Raw genomic sequence first — 17,431 nt, forward strand, 5'->3', positions numbered from 1 at the left:
GTTGGAACAGGTAACAGTCATCAGGGGAGGGCTGGCAGCCTTAGGCCTGGGGGGCAAGTCCAGTCAAGTGGCCCATAGAGCGTGGAAAAGTGATGGATCGAGGAAAACAGTCCGCACAGAGGCCCCCCTTAGATCAGAGTCCGCACAGAGGTCCCCCTTAGATCAGAGTCCGCACAGAGGCCCACCTTACATCAGAGTCCGCACAGAGGCCCCCCTTACATCAGAGTCCTCATGTCTGTGCAGAGAGAGAAGGGGATGTCAGCGCTGGTGTGCACTGAGGCTGAGCTATGTGTGAGACGAGACATAGCTCAGCTCTGCAGCCATCTACTGTACCTCGGAGCTGACACAGGCACGTCTACACAGTGGGAGGTGAGCAGCGGCCTTGACCTGTGTTAACAGAGCTCCAGCAGGCATATTTTTGCCATGCAAAAACAGCATTTGGTAGTGGCGGCCGGTGGCTGTGCATAGTGTCACCAGCCCGGGGGGAGATTTCCACCCTGCCCCCCTGCCAGCCCTCCCCTGACAGTCATGCTGGCGAACACTGCCTGATCTCATCCCTGGGCCAAGCCTTCTCTGGCGAAGAATTAATTGACTGATTGGATTTTACTGGGTTGCTATCTTCTTCACCTGGGGGTAAGCTGTCTCCAAGGATTTCTACTCTGTGCACCCCTTGCTCTTCCACAGTCATTACTTCCAGGGGGAAACACCTTAACCTACTGGTATATCAAAATGCCACTGCCTCAGTTTGATATGTGAATGCTTTATTATATTAATCAAAACTCAGCACAAATCCTCCCCCCAGATCCTCCCTCCTAGCACAAATCTTTCCCCCAAAACCCTCTCATAGCAGAAATCCCCACCCCCAAATCCCCTTTCCTAGCACATATCCTCCCCCCCTCACCCCCCTTAAAATCACTCTCCCAGCTCAAATCTTCCACTCCTACCACAAATCCTCCGCCCCCGCCCCCCAATTCACAAATTTCTCCCTCCAAATGCCCCGCCTTGCACAAAACCTCTATAATTATAGTACAAATTGCCCCACCAACCCCCCCCCCCCCCCCAGCACAAATCGTCCACTCATTTTGACAGACAGCTAGCAGGAAACGTTTTTATGTTTGTCTCAAATGAAGTAGAAAATTGTTAAAACCCATCAATCCATCAGGTTTTCTTTGCCGCCTCTTCCCATTTGGGAGATTTTCCTTCCCTTCCTGGCTTGTAGACAGGAAGTGAGAGGAAATATCTCCAGAGTGAAGGAAATCTGATCTTAGACAGTTATCGATGCAAAATGTGTCACTGCTGTAAGATTCCTGTTAAAGGGGTTGTAAAGGTTAGTTTTTTATTTTCTAAATAGGTTCATTTAAGCTACTGCATTGTTGGTTCACTTACCTTTTCCTTCTATTTCCCTTCTAAATGTTTTTTTTGCTTTTACTGAGGAGGAACAGGAAGTGAGAAATTCAGACAAAGAAAACAAAGAAGAAGAAAAAACATTTAGAAGGGAAATGGAAGGAAAATGTAAGTGAACCAACAATGCACTAGCTTAAAGGAACCTATTTAGTAAAAAAAAAAAAAAAAAAAAACCTTTACAATCCCTTTAAGAATTCAGGACATTCCCTCAAATGGACAAATAGAAAGGATTAATCTGCCCAACATGAACATAGAGAGCAATAAAAGCTTGACTCAGCCCACCAGTCTCCACTCCACTGATGGGCTGACCCAGGTAAATAAAAATAGTAAGACAGCAAACATATAATACATGTTACATAATGTTTTTTTTACTATAGTCCTACCTGATATAGCAAAGCCACTGAATCCAACAGCAAGAACAAGGAAAGAAATTGCAATGGCCTTAGTGTGAGAATATCCAACTACCAGCAGCAGCGTGGCCTCCATTCCAAAACCTACACACATAATTTGGATGAAATGGTTACTGCTGTCACAATCCCATCACATGGAACGTTCATTACATATTACACCACATACATACTATGTGTTCTATTCACACAAACATCTAGGGAGCTGCGGTGGCTCAACGCGATTGGCACTGCGCTGACAAGCCATTCACCTCTGCAGCTAGGGGGTTCGGATCCCGGTTTTGGCTACATGTGAATTTAGTTTGGTGGTCTCAGCCCGGCTCCCGGTGGGTGTGCTATGCGAGGTGAGCCTGAGCTTAGTACGCCCACCCCCCTCCCACAAAAACCACCACACTTACACGCACTCGAAATTGGGTTAACATGCACGCACTTTGACCACGCGGTCTCTAAAAAGAGAGGCGAAGGACTAACGGGGCTGGTTGAGCGGGCTAGATCCTCTCACTCCCTTATAGGGAGTCCCTCTGCCCCGTTGGGCTTCAAAGCGGAGCAGGTAGGGCGGGCTGTGTGGGAGGACCCCCTCACACACCCACCATTGCCAACCGGGGCATGGAGAAAGATGGCAGATTGCCTCTGGGGGAGGCGTGCCTACTCCCAACTCCTGCAGTCCGGCTCCTCTCTCGAGTACACGCACAAAATACACTTAAAAGAAAAAATAAAAATTTACACAAACATCTAAAGTGGTAAAACACGGTAGTAGGAGAAACATGATCTTTTATTACCTCCACAGTTCATGATTTTCCTTACATTCGTGGTGCTCAAAATCTGCTTGCTTCTAAAGAAATCAGCTAGCTGCCCTCCAATGGGTACAATTATTGTCATCACCATATGCGGGACTGCCGACAGTAGACCAACCTAAATGGACAAAAATGGAGCTATTATCATCATGGCACATTTCAATCAAATGGCATGAGGTATATGAAATATAGATAATAATACATTTTGGTACAGGAGGACATCTGGTTATAGTTCTACGTACCTTACTTATGGGGAACCCGAAGACTTCTTCAAAGTAAGCAGGCTGGCTGATGAGCAATAAGTAAAATGTCCAACTGCGGCAAAAATTGGCTACAATGATTGCATAGACTGGCATTGAAGTAAAGAACTTCTTCCAAGGGGTTTTGAATTTCTACCAAGAGAAAAATAAAAAACAGAAGCATTTTTTTTTGGTTATCCTGTCACCATAATACAGACACTATAAACCAGTCACCATGATGTCATGATGGAAGGTGTGAATACATAGGAGGAAAAGTCAGTACAGTACTGCACTTGGGTTATAAATGGTATCTAAGCCCCCTCTCCCAGTACAGAGAGGGTTGTTTTAATGTGGACTAGATAGCTTCCTTTCTAATGATTAGATGAGGGCAAAATTATTTTATATAATAGTTACATAGTAGGTGAGGTTGAAAAAGACAAAAAAAAGTCCAACCTATGTGTGTGATTATATGTCCGTATTACCTTGTACCGTATTTGCCGGCGTATAAGACGACTGGGCGTATAAGACGACCCCCTAATTTTCCAGCTAAAATGTTGGTTTTGGGATATACTCAGTGTCATCGTAACATCATTATAGGCCCCCGGACAATACAGTGCACTGGGGCCCTGTCTACACAATCACGCACGAGAATTTACTAACAAAAATCATAAAATCTACTGGCAGAACCACATTTTTTACTGCCACTGCAAAAAAAGTACCTAAAATTATAGTTTTCAGTGCCGAACAATGCAAATGTCATTATTTAAACTATAAACATATAGATAGTGCTATTAGCAATGTGTTTAAGTTAAACAAAAGTAAAACAAAAAAAAATATGTCTTCATTGACATGAAGGTCAGGTTACTATAACCCAGGCAGCACAGAGTTTCCTCTTACATCAGAGTCTGCAGAATTCCCCCTTACAGTGAAAGGGAACTCTTATGTAAAGGGGAAAGCTGCAGATCATGATCTAAGGGGGGAACTCTGATGTGGAGGGGGGCTCTGGTGACCAGAGACCACCTTATATCAGAGTCCACTGCTTTCTCTTTCCCACTTACATCAGGGTCCACAGACTGAGTTCCCTCGTGGAGGACCGGATCTTCTCTGTAATTTCCGCAAACTGGGCATGGGCAGTTCTAACCCGTCACTCTCCACATTTTCTTACTGGGCAGCCGGTGTGGCCCCCCAGGCAAGCAGGGCCCCCGGGCAACTTCCCAGCGTGCCCAGTGGAAAAGATGGCCCTGGATCATATACTCACCTTATAAGACGACCCCTCACTGTGCCATTAGTACATGCCTCGCTGTGCCATTATTACATGCCTTGCTGTGCCATTATTACATGCCTCGCTGTGCAGTTATTACATGCCTCACTGTGCCATTCCATTCCCTACCTTCTCCTGTTTGCAGCGTACAGACGGCGGCCATCCATTATTCAAAAGCCGCGCCTCCTTCACAGGCTGTTCCGTGGTAGGCGGAACACTAATTTTCCTAGCAGAGCCTCTGTTCAGTGTTTGGCCTATCACGGATGTCCTCTCGTCCGAGGCCAAGGCCGAGGATGAGAGCACATCCGTGATAGGCGGAACACTGAACAGAGGCTCTGCTGGGAAAATTAGTGTTCCGCTTATCACGGAACAGTCTGAGGAGAAGGCGCGGCTTTTGAATAATGGATGGCCGCCGTCTGACACCCTCTGACACAGGTACCCGCCGTATAAGACGACCCCCGACATTTGGGGCATTATTTTAGATGCAAAAGGTCGTCTTATACCCTGGAAAATACGGTATATCCCTGTATGTTGTGGACGTTTAGGTGCTTATCTAATAGTTGAATCCATCTATGCTTCACCGCCTGTGGAAGGGAAGTCCACATCCTTGCCGCTCATACAGTAAAGAACCCTCTACGTAGTTTAAGGTTAAACCTCTTTTCTTCTAATTTTAATAAGTGGCCACATGTCTCGTTAAACTCCTTTCCGCAAAAAAAGTTTTGCCCCTATTGTGTGGTCACCGGTATTGTTAATTGAAATCATACCCCCTCTCAAGCGTCTCTTCTCCAAATGCACAGCAAGTTTACGTGTTTTTGACTTACTACTGCTAAATAGCCAGTATCCTATGACCTGGATATCTGAAAACCTTAACATATATTTTTTTTTTTTGTTTACAAACTTTTATTGCAAAAGATAGACAGCGGTACATAGTTGGAAAAATATAAAGATACAGCATAATTATAAAAGATGTGGTAAGTTCATATCAGAAACAGAAATATAATATGACACAGCAAAGCAATTGGGGTTAACAGGCTTTACTTAGAGATGGGAAAGAACCATGGAGGATCTTGAAAGAATATTGAGGGAAGCCATGTTAAAGGGAATGTGGTATAATAAAGAAATTAGTTTGTATTAAAAAAGAGAGGTGAATATTCAGACCAGGGGGACCATTTATTGTTGAAAATGTGTATGGTGTTTTGTAGCGTATGGGAGATTTTTTCCATCAAATTTATTTCGTTAATCCTGTGTTTGAGTGGATTTAGGAGTATTATTGGGGATTTCCATTGAGATGCAATCAGCCAGTGTATGGCTACACATAATGTATGGATGAGTCTCATATGGCATGTGGAAAGGTCCGTGATGGGGGAGAAGAGTAAACAGTTATGTATTGTGAGGGTGATTGGTTTGTCTGAAATTTTAGAGGCAAAACTTTCAAGCTGTGACCAAACATTCTTGACCTTATCGCAAGACCAAAAAATGTGGGGGAAAGAACCCGAAACATCGCAGCCTCTAAAGCATGAGGAGGGGATTGAGGGAAAAATGGCGTGGAGTTTGGTCGGGGTATAATACCATCTGATAAACACTTTTAGGGCTGTTTCCTTGATTGCAATAGATCTGGTGCATTTGTGTAGGTTGGTTATACAGTTGTCCCAGTTTACTGGGGAGTACGTAAAGTTAAGATCTTGTTCCCATTTTAGCATATATGATAATTTATTGGGCTCTGTGTTGTTAGACATGATGAAATAAAGTTCTGAGATGAAACCTTTCATCCTGGGGGAATCGCGACAGAGTTTTTCAAAATGAGAGGGGGATTGGGTGTTTGTGGTTTTGAAGTGAGTTTCGAAAAATTGTTTGATAAGGATGAAATTATCGAATTCCGAATCCGGAATCTGATATTTAGCTTTCAGGGTGGAGAAGGGGATGAAGTTTGTACCTATAATAAATTTGTTAAGTGTAGTGAGGTTTTTAGTCTTCCACCATGAAAGGTCTATTGGGGAGTTTTGTATGAATTTTGGGTCTCCTATGAATGTAGCAAACGGTGGGGATTTAGAAACGAGGTTATATTTTCCATTATGGAGCTTCCATAAGTGATAAGAATGTGCTACAATTTGGTTAAGGGAATTTAGGGATGGAATTGAGATTTTATTTCCCCAGAGAATCCCTGAGATGGTGAAAGGGGATATTGAGGATTTCTCGAAAGCTATCCATGGGATCTTGGAATGTGGGATGTGCCATTGTGCTGTTTGGGTCCATCTTGCTGAGAGGTAGTATAGCCAAAGGTCTGGGAGGCCGAGGCCGCCAGATCTCTGAGATTTGTGCAAGACTTGTCTAGGAGAACGGGGGTGGGAGTCAGACCAAATAAATTTGTTAATATCAGATTGGAATTTGGTGATAAGGGATTTATTAATTCTAATGGGGAGTGCTCTAAATAGATAAAGTAATTTTGGGAGGAGTGTCATTTTAATCGCTGTGATTTTACCGAGGAAAGAGATCTTGAAAGATTTCCACATTTTAAGTGTCGCCCTTAATTTTTGAAACATCGGGATGTAATTTTTACTTGCAAGGTCATCAAGATTAGGGGTGAGATAAATACCTAGGTATGGGAGAGAATCTGGGGTGTAAGAAAATTCGAAGGAGGAGCGTATGGAGTCTAATTCTAGTGGGGGGATGTTGATGGGCATGCCTATTGATTTTGAGACGTTGACTGTGAGGCCTGATATGGATGCAAAATTGTTTAGGGTTTGTAGAAGGTTAGGAAGTGTATTGACCGGTTGTGTGAGGAAGAGTAGCATGTCATCTGCATACATGCTTAGTTTATATGTATCGGGTCCAGATGAGTAACCTTTAATATTAGGGTTGGTGAGGATTGCTGTGGAAAGTGGTTCAATTGCTAGTGCAAAAAGTAAAGGGGAAAGGGGGCAGCCCTGTCTAGTACCTTTGCCTACTTTAAAAAACTCAGAGTTACAGCCCGGGAGACGTATTCTGGTGGAGGGGTTATGGTAGAGTGCATGAAATGCGTGTAAGAATTCGCCAGTGAAGCCGTATTTATGTAGAACACTGTCCAAGAATGACCAATGCACACTGTCGAAGGCTTTGTTTATATCCAGGCTGAGTAACAAAACAGGGTTGGAATGTATCTTGGCATCCTGGACTATATTTGTGACCAGTCTGATGTTATCTGTGATTTGTCTTCCGGGGATGAAGCCTGATTGGAAGGGGGAAATGAGAGTAGGGATAATAGAGGAAAGTCTGTTAGCTAAGAGTCTACTAAATATTTTAAGGTCATTATTTATGACGGAGATTGGTCTGTAATTTTGGGGGAGAGTATGGTCTTTGTTGGGTTTTGGGATCAAGGACATGTTGGCGAGTAGCATCTCGTCTGGGAAGTGATCGCCTTTTAAGATGCAATTAAAAAGTTTCTTCAAGTGTGGGACTAGGATCTGAGAATATTGTTTGTAATAGAGTGATGAGAATCCATCTGGGCCTGGGGCGGAATTTTTCTTAAGTGTTTTGATAATTTGTTCTAGTTCATCGTCTGAGCATGGCATGTTAAGGTTGTCTATTTGTGTTTGATTGAGTTTAGGGAAGGGGAGATTGTTCAACCACGTGGATGGTAGAGTGGGTGGGGAGGGTTTTGGTGCAGAGAGAAGGTCAGAGTAAAATTTTGTGAATATCGAAAGTACTTCTTTTGGGTGTGTGACCACTTGGTTCCTATTATTCTTGAGTCTGTAGATGTGTGACGGTTTGAGGGATTGGTTGAGTTTACGGGCGAACATTGCCGAGTATGAGTTGCTGGAGAGAAGAAATCTAGCTTTTGACCATCTGAGTGACTTTTCGGCTTTAAGGGAAAGCAATGTGTCAAGCTCGTTGCGTTTAAGAGAGATGGTTTTAAGGACAGCAGGGTCATGTGAATGTGTATGGATTTTGTATAGGTTATGAAGGTCTTTCGTGAGGGAGATGATTTTTTCAACATTATTTCTGTTACGTTGGGCTGCGCGTCTAATCAAGTGGCCTCTGATTACTGCTTTATGAGCTGACCAGAGTGTTGCTGCAGAAGTTTCAGGAGTGTCATTCAGGGAAAAATATTCTTTAATCTCTGAGTCAATTCCTTGTTGGTGGTTAGGGTCTGTTAGAAGGGATTCATTCAATCGCCAGGAATAGGAGGTGGGGGAGAGACCTATGAATTTTGTGGTAAGGGTGATAATATTGTGATCAGACCAGGAGCAAGGATGAATATCGGCGCCAAGGGAATTAGCTAGAATTATTGGGGTGCAGAATATGTGATCAATTCTTGAGTATGAATCGTGTGGGTGTGAATAAAAGGTGTAGTCTCTTGCACCTATGTTCAAGGCTCGCCAAGAGTCTATTAACTGGAGGTTAAATAGAAGAGAGGAGGTTGACTTGGAGAAGGATTTAGAGTTTAACGTTTGTTTGCTTCTGTCTAAGTTGGGTTGCGGAACATATATTTTTAACATATATTAACATATATTAACATATATTTTTAACAATTATTCCACAAGCAATGACCAGATTTATAAATAAATATTCACACATAGTAAGGTCAAAACTTACGCTAGTTGTAACTAAACTGCTGCTTTCTCCTATACTTGATTCAATGTATGATTTTTCCTCAGGGCTGATGAAAGGATGTGCAGCTGGGCCCTCTGTAGCATGCAGAAGCCAGAACACGTACCAGATAATGCCAAACACCCCTGAATGATAAAGCCACAAAATACATGTAATAGTGAAAATGTGCAATGATTATCCAATAATAATAGTCATTATTAGATAAAAAGAGAAGCATCCAATGGAATAAATAACATAGATCAGCGGTGTCCAACTTTTTTGACATGGGGAGGCCTCAAGCGTGGCTCTCTGGCTCTCAACATCACCAAAGGGCTGCACATAAAATTCTGTGAATATTCAGTGTCAGAGACAGCAAACACACAACAGGATATAGTCAATGGGGCAGATCCACAAAGATCTGCGCCGGGCGCAGCGTATCTAAGATACGCTACGCCGCCGTAACTTATCTTTTTTAAATTAAATCCACAACGAATCCGCGACATAAGTTACGGCGGCGTAGCGTATCTCACGCGACGTAAGGGCGCGAAATTCAAATGGATCTAAACGTAAACAACGTTTTTTTGGAACTGCGCATGCGCCGTCCCTAGGGGTATCCCAGTGCGCATGCTCGAAATTAAACCGGAACCCGCCAATGCTTACGACGGTGACGCCATTCTACACAAATTCCTATTCGCGAACGACTTACGCAAACGACGTAAAAAATTCAAAATTGTACGCGGGAAAGACGGCCATACTTAACATTGAGTACGCCTCAGTATAGCAGCTTTAACTATACGCCGGAAAAAGGCGAACGCAAACGACGAAAAAAAAAGCGACGGGCCGGCGTACGTTCGTGGATCGCCGTAAATAGCTAATTTGCATACTCGATGCGGATTTCGACGGGAACGCCACCTAGCGGCCGCCGAAAAGTTGCATCTTAGATCCGACGGCGTACGAAGACGTACGCCTGTCGGATCTAGCCGAGATGCCGTTGTATCTTGTTTTGAGGATTCAAAACAAAGATACGACGCAGGAATTTTTAAATTACGCCGGCGTATCAATAGATACGCCGGTGTAATTTCTTTGTGGATCTGCCCCAAAAACTATGGGCATGATACAAAAGTTTGTCAGACACTGCAGACATGATACAAGAGATTGTCAGAGACTGCATAAATGATACAAGAAATGGTCAGAGACGGTGGACATTTTACAGGAGATGGTCAGAAACTGTGGTAATGATACAAGAGATTGTCAGAGACTGCAAACATGATGTAAGAGATGGTCAGAGACTGCAGACGTGATTCCAGAGATTGTCAGAGACTGCAGACATGATACAAGAAATGGTCAGAGACTGTGGACATTTTACAGGAGATGGTCAGAAACTGTGGACATGATATAAGAGATGGTCAAAGACTGTAAACATGATATAAGAGATCGTCAGAGACTGCAGACATGATACAAGAGACGGTCAGACAATGTGAACACTTTACTAGAGATGGTCAGAAACTGCAGACATGCTGCAAAATTTTTCAGAGACTGTGAACATACTATTTGGGGACATTCTTCAGAAGGCAGTCATAGACTGGAGATCTATTACAGGAGACTACTAAAAATGACTGCTATAACAGGCCAATAGAGAAATACAGATTAGTGTCTGCAGCTGCAGGGTCCCAGAGGCAGGGCCGCCATCAGGAATTATGGGGCCCCTTACACAGCTTCAGGCATGGGCCCCCTGGAGCAGAGAACCGGGGGGAGGGGGTGCTTCCGCCTGAAATTGAGAAGCGGGGGGCTGCAAAAAAAAAAGGGGGGTAGCCATCCGGGGCCTTGGGGACCTCTGGGCCCTGTAATCCTGTAATAAAAATAAAAAAATAAATACAATATATATATAAAATATATATATATATTTTTTTTAAAAGGGGGGTTGCCTTGCCATCTGGGGCCCTAGGGACCTCTGGGCCCTCTCTCTCTCTCTCTATATATATATATATATATATATATATATATATATATATATATATATATATTGATATATATATATATATATATATATATATATACAAATTATTATTATTTTTTATAAAAATAAATTAGTAAAAAAGGGGGGTTGCCATCCGGGACCTCTGGACCCTTTAATAAAAAAAGAAACCTCTGGGCCCTTTAATAAAAAATAAATAAAAACAAATTATATATATATATAAAAAGGGGAGTTTCCATCCAGGGCCCTGGGGACCTCTGAGCCCTTTAATAAAAATATATATATATATTAAAAAAAAAGAACTAAAAAGAAAAATAAATAAATAAAATAATATAACATTTAAAAAAAAAAAAATTATAAAAAAAAGGGGGTTGTCATCCGGGGCCCTGGGGATCTCCGGGCCCCTGGGGACCTCCGGACCCCTAAAAAAAAAAATGGCCCTTTAATAAAAAATAAAATAAGAATATATTAAAAAATATATATATTTTTTTATAAAACATAAATAAAAAAAAGGGGGGGTTTCCATCTGGGGCCCTATGGGCCTCCGGGCCCCTTACAGGTGTACTGCCTGTACCCCCCTGATGGCGGCCCTGCCCAGAGAGCTGCACAAATGTGCCAAAGGGTTGCCGTTTGGGCACCAGGGATTTAGATAATGTAACTTTTTTTTAACTGGAAATAGAAAGATATGTACATATTGTTCTGTTTTAAAGAAAAAAGTATTATCTATGGTGTATGTGTGTGTGTGTGTGTGTGATTGGCTGATTGTTTTTATCTTGTTTAATCTTAACAGTTTTGCAAAAAGCATGATGGCCACACACCCTGACCAATATATAGCTACTAAAAGGGAAAATGTCTCTCTCTATGTGTGTAAGCTTCTTGTCTATCTATCCAAAACGTACATAGAAGTGAGGATTGCTTCACCTCTCCAACGTGACAACTCTGGGCCATTGGGCCAATCACCAGAGCTGCCACCTGAGGGCATATCTCCTTCCATACACTTAAGTACCAGGTATTACCTTCATTACCAGTGGCTGCACTGACTCGCAGGGGAACACAGGAAAGGTTGTAGTGGAGTGCCCACTTACTCACCATGCTCTGGTGCAGGTTCTTTTAGCTCTATCTCCCACAACTTCCTGAACATACCCAAGGATTATAAATTCTTAAACTTCCCTCGCCCAGCAGTTTAAAAAGGGCCTACCTAATGAGGTGAGAGGTCCTCCACTGTCACTGGTGTGCCAGAGACTGTAGCTGTAGTGTAGCTTCTCTGGAAGACCCAGCTACTGTGAGGCGCACCTGCCCAATTGCTATTGGAGTACTCTAGTTCCAGTGGAGTGGCCCTTTGTCCTTGGATCCCTCCAGCTGTTCATCTGTGTTACCAGAACATCCCTGGACTTCACTGAGATCGTCTATAAGGATAATCACAAATAGCCCTTCCCCCCTCCTTGTCCTTGGGTCTTATAAAGACTATGCTACTGTATGCAGCCACCTTACTCTAATTGAGTCACAGAGATGTTGCTGTGAAGCGTCCATGTTTGTGCAGCTTTTATAATCTGTTTTGCATTATTCTGCAGTGTATGCATGCTATGTCATCCTAAAATTGATTTGCATTATTGCTTTATATATGCTTTATATAGCATTATTTTGCAAAGTAACATTTATTCCCTGGTTGATCATTTAGCCAATGATCTATTCTGCTAAAAGGTCAGTATGTGTTATTGGATTCTGTGAAGGGGGGAGGAAAGGATTAACGCAAACCTGTGGTCAGGGGCGTCGTTAGGGGGTGGCTTGGGGGGCTGGAGCCCCGAATGGGTTCCCGAAAAGCCCAGAGTCTATGCAGCATTCCATTACATTGGTAGCCCCGAGCGTCTGGGAGTCGGGACCAATCTGATGCCGAAAGTGGGCGAGTGCGGCCGAAAGTGGCCGAGTGCGGCCAGCGCAGAGTGTCGCTGAGTACGGCCGAGTGCCATAGATAGCAGGCCCCGCCTTCTGGAGCCTGCAGCGCCAATGTCGGGACGCGGGACGTGTGACATCAATCATAGGCGTTGCAGGCTCCACGGTGGGAATTACAATTCGGCCGCCACACCACATCCCCGCTCAGGCGGGTGGCTCTCCGCTCCTCTCGTCTTCTCCTCCGCTCCTCTCTGACGACGAGTGTGTGTGACTGACTGCCATTGCCTGCTGTGACCGCACACCAAGGCTGAGGCTGAGCTAAGGTAGGTCAGTGTGTGGAGCTGTTACTGATGTTTTTTAAATGATATTACTTGTAAAAGCTCTTCATATAGGTTCACGGTGAACCTATATGAAGAGCTTTTACAAGTAATATCATTTAAAAAAAGATCACCTGTTCTGTTCACCTGTCTGTTCTTGGAAAATGCATATGTAGGTCAGGTCAGAGAGTCAGGTCAGTGAGTCAGGTCAGTGAGTCAGGTCAGTGAGTCAGGTCAGTGAGTCAGGCCAGTGAGTCAGGCCAGGTTAGTGGGTCAGGTCAGTGGGTCAGGTCAGTGTATGTAGGTCAGGTCAGTAAGTCAGGTCAGTGTATGTAGGTCAGGTCAGTGGGTCAGGTCAGTGAGTCAGGTCAGTGAGTCAGGCCAGTGAGTCAGGCCAGGTTAGTGGGTCAGGTCAGTGGGTCAGGTCAGTGTATGTAGGTCAGGTCAGTAAGTCAGGTCAGTGTATGTAGGTCAGGTCAGTGGGTCAGGTCAGTGTATGTAGGTCAGGTCAGTGTATGCAGGACAAGTCCGTGTATGTAGGACAGGTCAGTGGGTCAGGTCCGTGTATGTAGGACAGGTCAGTGGGTCAGGTCAGTGTATGCAGGACAGGTCAGTGGGTCAAATCAGTGTATGTAGGTCAGGTCAGTGTATGCAGGACAGGTTAGTGTATGTAGGTCAGGTCAGTGGGTCAGGTCCGTGTATGTAGGACAGGTCAGTGGGTCAGGTCAGTGTATGCAGGACAGGTCAGTGGGTCAAATCAGTGTATGTAGGTCAGGTCAGTGTATGCAGGACAGGTTAGTGTATGTAGGTCAGGTCAGTGGGTCAGGTCCGTGTATGTAGGACAGGTCAGTGGGTCAGGTCAGTGTATGCAGGACAGGTCAGTGGGTCAAATCAGTGTATGCAGGACAGGTCAGTGTATGTAGGTCAGGTCAGTGGGTCAGGTCAGTGGGTCAGGTCAGTGTATGCAGGACAGGTCAGTGTATGTAGGTCAGTGTATGTAGGACAGGTCAGTGTATGCAGGTCAGGTCAGTGTATGCAGGACAGGTCAGTGTATGTAGGTCAGTGTATGTAGGACAGGTCAGTGTATGCAGGACAGGTCAGTGGGTCAGGTCAGTGTATGTAGGTCAGGTCAGTGTATGTAGGACAGGTCAGTGGGTCAGGTCAGTGTATGCAGGTCAGGTCAGTGTATGTAGGTCAGGTCAGTGTATGTAGGACAGGTCAGTGGGTCAGGTCAGTGTATGCAGGTCAGGTCAGTGTATGTAGGTCAGGTCAGTGTATGTAGGTCAGTGTATATAGGACAGGTCAGTGTATGCAGGTCAGGTCAGTGTATGCAGGACAGGTCATTGGGTCAGGTCAGTGTATGTAGGTCAGGTCAGTGTTTGTAGGACAGGTCAGTGGGTCAGGTCAGTGTATGCAGGTCAGGTCAGTGTATGTAGGTCAGGTCAGTGTATGCAGGTCAGGTCAGTGTATGTAGGTCAGGTCAGTGTATGCAGGTCAGGTCAGTGTATGCAGGTCAGGTCAGTGTATGCAGGACAGGTCAGTGCATGCAGGTCAGGTCAGTGCATGCAGGTCAGGTCAGTGTATGCAGGACAGGTCAGTGGGTCAGGTCAGTGTATGTAAGTCAAGTCAGTGTATGCAGGACAGGTCAGTGTATGTAGATCAGGTCAGTGGGTCAGGTCAGTGTATCTAGGTCAGGTCAGTGTATGTAGGACAGGTCAGTGTATACAGGTCAGGTCAGTGTATGCAGGACAGGTCAGTGTATACAGGTCAGGTCAGGGTATGTAGGTCAGGTCAGTGTATGCAGGTCAGGTCAGTGTATGCAGGTCAGGTCAGTGGGTCAGGTCAGTGTATGTAGGTCAGGTCAGTGTATGTAGGACAGGTCAGTGTATGCAGGACAGGTCAGTGGGTCAGGTCAGTGTATGTAAGTCAGGTCAGTGTATGCAGGACAGGTCAGTGTATGTAGATCAGGTCAGTGGGTCAGGTCAGTGTATGTAGGTCAGGTCAGTGTATGTAGGACAGGTCAGTGTATGCAGGACAGGTCAGTGGGTCAGGTCAGTGTATGTAGGTCAGGTCAGTGTATGTAGGACAGGTCAGTGTATGCAGGTCAGGTCAGTGTTTGCAGGTCAGGTCAGTGTATGCAGGACAGGTCAGTGTATGCAGGACAGGTCAGTGTATGCAGGTCAGTGTATGCAGGTTAGGTCAGTGTATGCAGGACAGGTCAGTGTATGCAGGACAGGTCAGTGTATGTAAGTCAGGTCAGTGTGTGTGCACACATACACACACACACACGTAGGTCAGGGTATGTGTGTCAGGTAGGTCACCCCGCGCCACTCCACCGACCGCGCCCGAACCCCCCCCTGGCTTGGCTTAGGGCTGAAGCCCCTGGTCCTTTTGGCACCAAGCAATGCCCCTGCCTGTGGTCTTCCCCTGCATGGCTAAAATCCAAATTTTCTTTAAAGGGGTGGTAAAGGTACAAGCTATTTAGGGGAAAAAAATTGTACCTTTCCAACCCCTTTAAGGCAAACTAAAATGGCACCTAGCAGCAAGATAGTGAGCTATTGTTAAAATGCCTAAGAAAGCCTTACCATAAATATAAAAAACAGATGACCATCCAATATACTGTACAAGTATCCCTGCCAATGGCATAGCGATTACCGCACCAGCATAGGATCCTGCAATGTAAACAGGGAAGAATTAGTACTTACAACAAATTATTTTCCTAAACTACCCAAATCCAGTGCAAGGGTCGGTCACAAAGATTGTCCAGCATGCTGGAATATCTCTGAGACAGAGAATTCTATCAATAGGGGAAATATTTCCTCAACCTCTTCCCAGGATACACATCTAACAAGTCATGACCATCCACTACAACAGAATCTAGAACTCATGCCGCGTACACACGACCGTTTTTCGGGTTGTAAAGAAGTTTTTTTCCAATCGTTAAAACAGACTTGCCTACACATGATCGTGAAGAAAAAATGCTCTAGCAAAGCGTGGTGACGTACAACACATACAACGGCACTATAAAGGGGAAGTTCCATTCGAATGGCGCCATCCTTTGGGCTGCTTTTGCTGATTTTGTGTTATTAAAAGACGATTCGCGCTTTTCAGTCTGTTACAGCGTGATGAATGTGCTTACTCCATTACGAACGGTAGTTTTACCAGAACGAGCGCTCCCATCTCATAACTTGCTTCTGAGCATGCACAGTTTTTTCACGTCGTTAAAGCCCACACACGGCCATTTTTTAATGACGTTAAAAACGACAACGTTAAAAACGTAGTGAAAAATTAGAGCTCTAATTTTTAATGGCCATTTTTTACATTGTGAAAAATGCTCTGGAGCCCACACGATCGTTTTTAATGACATTAAAAAAAAACGTCATTTTTTACAACCCAAAAAACGGTCGTGTGTACGCTGCATTAGTTATTGTTTGCTACACAGTAAAAAGTCATCCAAAAGCTGCACAATAATTGACTAAGATTTAATATGTAAGAAGAATTTTGTACTACCACAGAAAGAAGTGGTTGCTAGTCTGCTTCTCTCCAGTGGGGGCGCCCACTTACTCCACAAACCATGGCATGCTGGATACGTCACTCCCTGAAAACATTTAAACATACATTTATGTTAATCTCTCAAATCACATATTTAAAGCGGAAATTCAGTAATTTCTTCATCTTTCCATCTATTAAATCTTCTACCCTTGTTGTTTTAACTTTGGATAGTAAAACATTTTTTTTCTGCCAGTAAATACCTAATACAGCCCACTTCCTGTTTCTTGTCTGGTAAATAGACTAGGCTTATGACATCATGCACAACTCTCTCTCTAACTCTTGTGAGAGTTTGCCAGGAAGGGAGGGGGGTGGTGAGTCATAAGAGGGCCAATGAGAGCTGCAGAGATGGAGGTGTGCCTCTATGTAAATCCAGGAAGTGAACAGGCAGCAGCTTCAACTGCCCACAGTTAAAATGGCTAAAGCCAGACTCATTGGAGGGAGATTTCTGCAGCATATTTGGCAAGTACAGAATCACATTATATATAAAATATTATGCAAAGTGGTTGGAGGGAAGCTTCAGAATGGCAAAGATGTTTTATTACAAATTATGTGAGCAGACTCTTTAACAAACTTCAGACAAATAACAAAAGGTCAATTCAAATACATGTCTGAGTATGGTCAGGGGCGGATCCAGGGGGGCAACGGGGCAATTGCCCCTGACAAAATTAGTTACGGTGAGCAGCGGGCCAGCCAGTCACCGGGTGAGTGAGGTAAGCGTGCGGCTCGGCGGGTGGGCAGCTCGACCGGTGGGTGAGTGAGCGGGTGGCTTGGTGGGCGGGTGAGTGAACAGGCGGGCAGGCAGCTCGGTGGGTGAGCAGGCGGGCCAGTCAGCAGGTGAGGAGGCAGCTGGCCAATCGGCGGGCAAGGGAGTAAAGAGATGACATAATCTCTCACCGCCTGGTGCCTGCCTGGTGCCCGCCCTGCATACCTACAGTTCCGCCCTCACTGTGCAGGCAGCAGAGAGATTACATCATCTCTCTGCTGCCTAAGTTTGGAACAGTGATATGATAACTCCTTTACTTAAGA

General features: G+C 44.6%; 1 protein-coding gene across 1 annotated transcript in view; it reads right to left on the reverse strand.

The window, feature by feature from the left end:
* The window catches only part of SLC17A8 (solute carrier family 17 member 8), a 49,199-nt gene that overhangs the window by 11,795 nt on the left and 19,973 nt on the right, over nt 1-17,431 (reverse strand). The window contains exons 5-10 of the mRNA XM_040344328.1: nt 16,364-16,451; nt 15,439-15,525; nt 8,678-8,817; nt 2,848-2,997; nt 2,591-2,723; nt 1,788-1,898 (exon numbers count right to left, since the gene is read on the reverse strand). Coding sequence (XP_040200262.1) covers nt 1,788-1,898; nt 2,591-2,723; nt 2,848-2,997; nt 8,678-8,817; nt 15,439-15,525; nt 16,364-16,451 — 709 coding nt within the window. The remainder of the gene's footprint in view (nt 1-1,787; nt 1,899-2,590; nt 2,724-2,847; nt 2,998-8,677; nt 8,818-15,438; nt 15,526-16,363; nt 16,452-17,431) is intronic.

The sequence above is a fragment of the Rana temporaria genome, chromosome 3 (assembly GCF_905171775.1).
Source record: "Rana temporaria chromosome 3, aRanTem1.1, whole genome shotgun sequence".
NCBI classification, from domain to species: domain Eukaryota; kingdom Metazoa; phylum Chordata; class Amphibia; order Anura; family Ranidae; genus Rana; species Rana temporaria.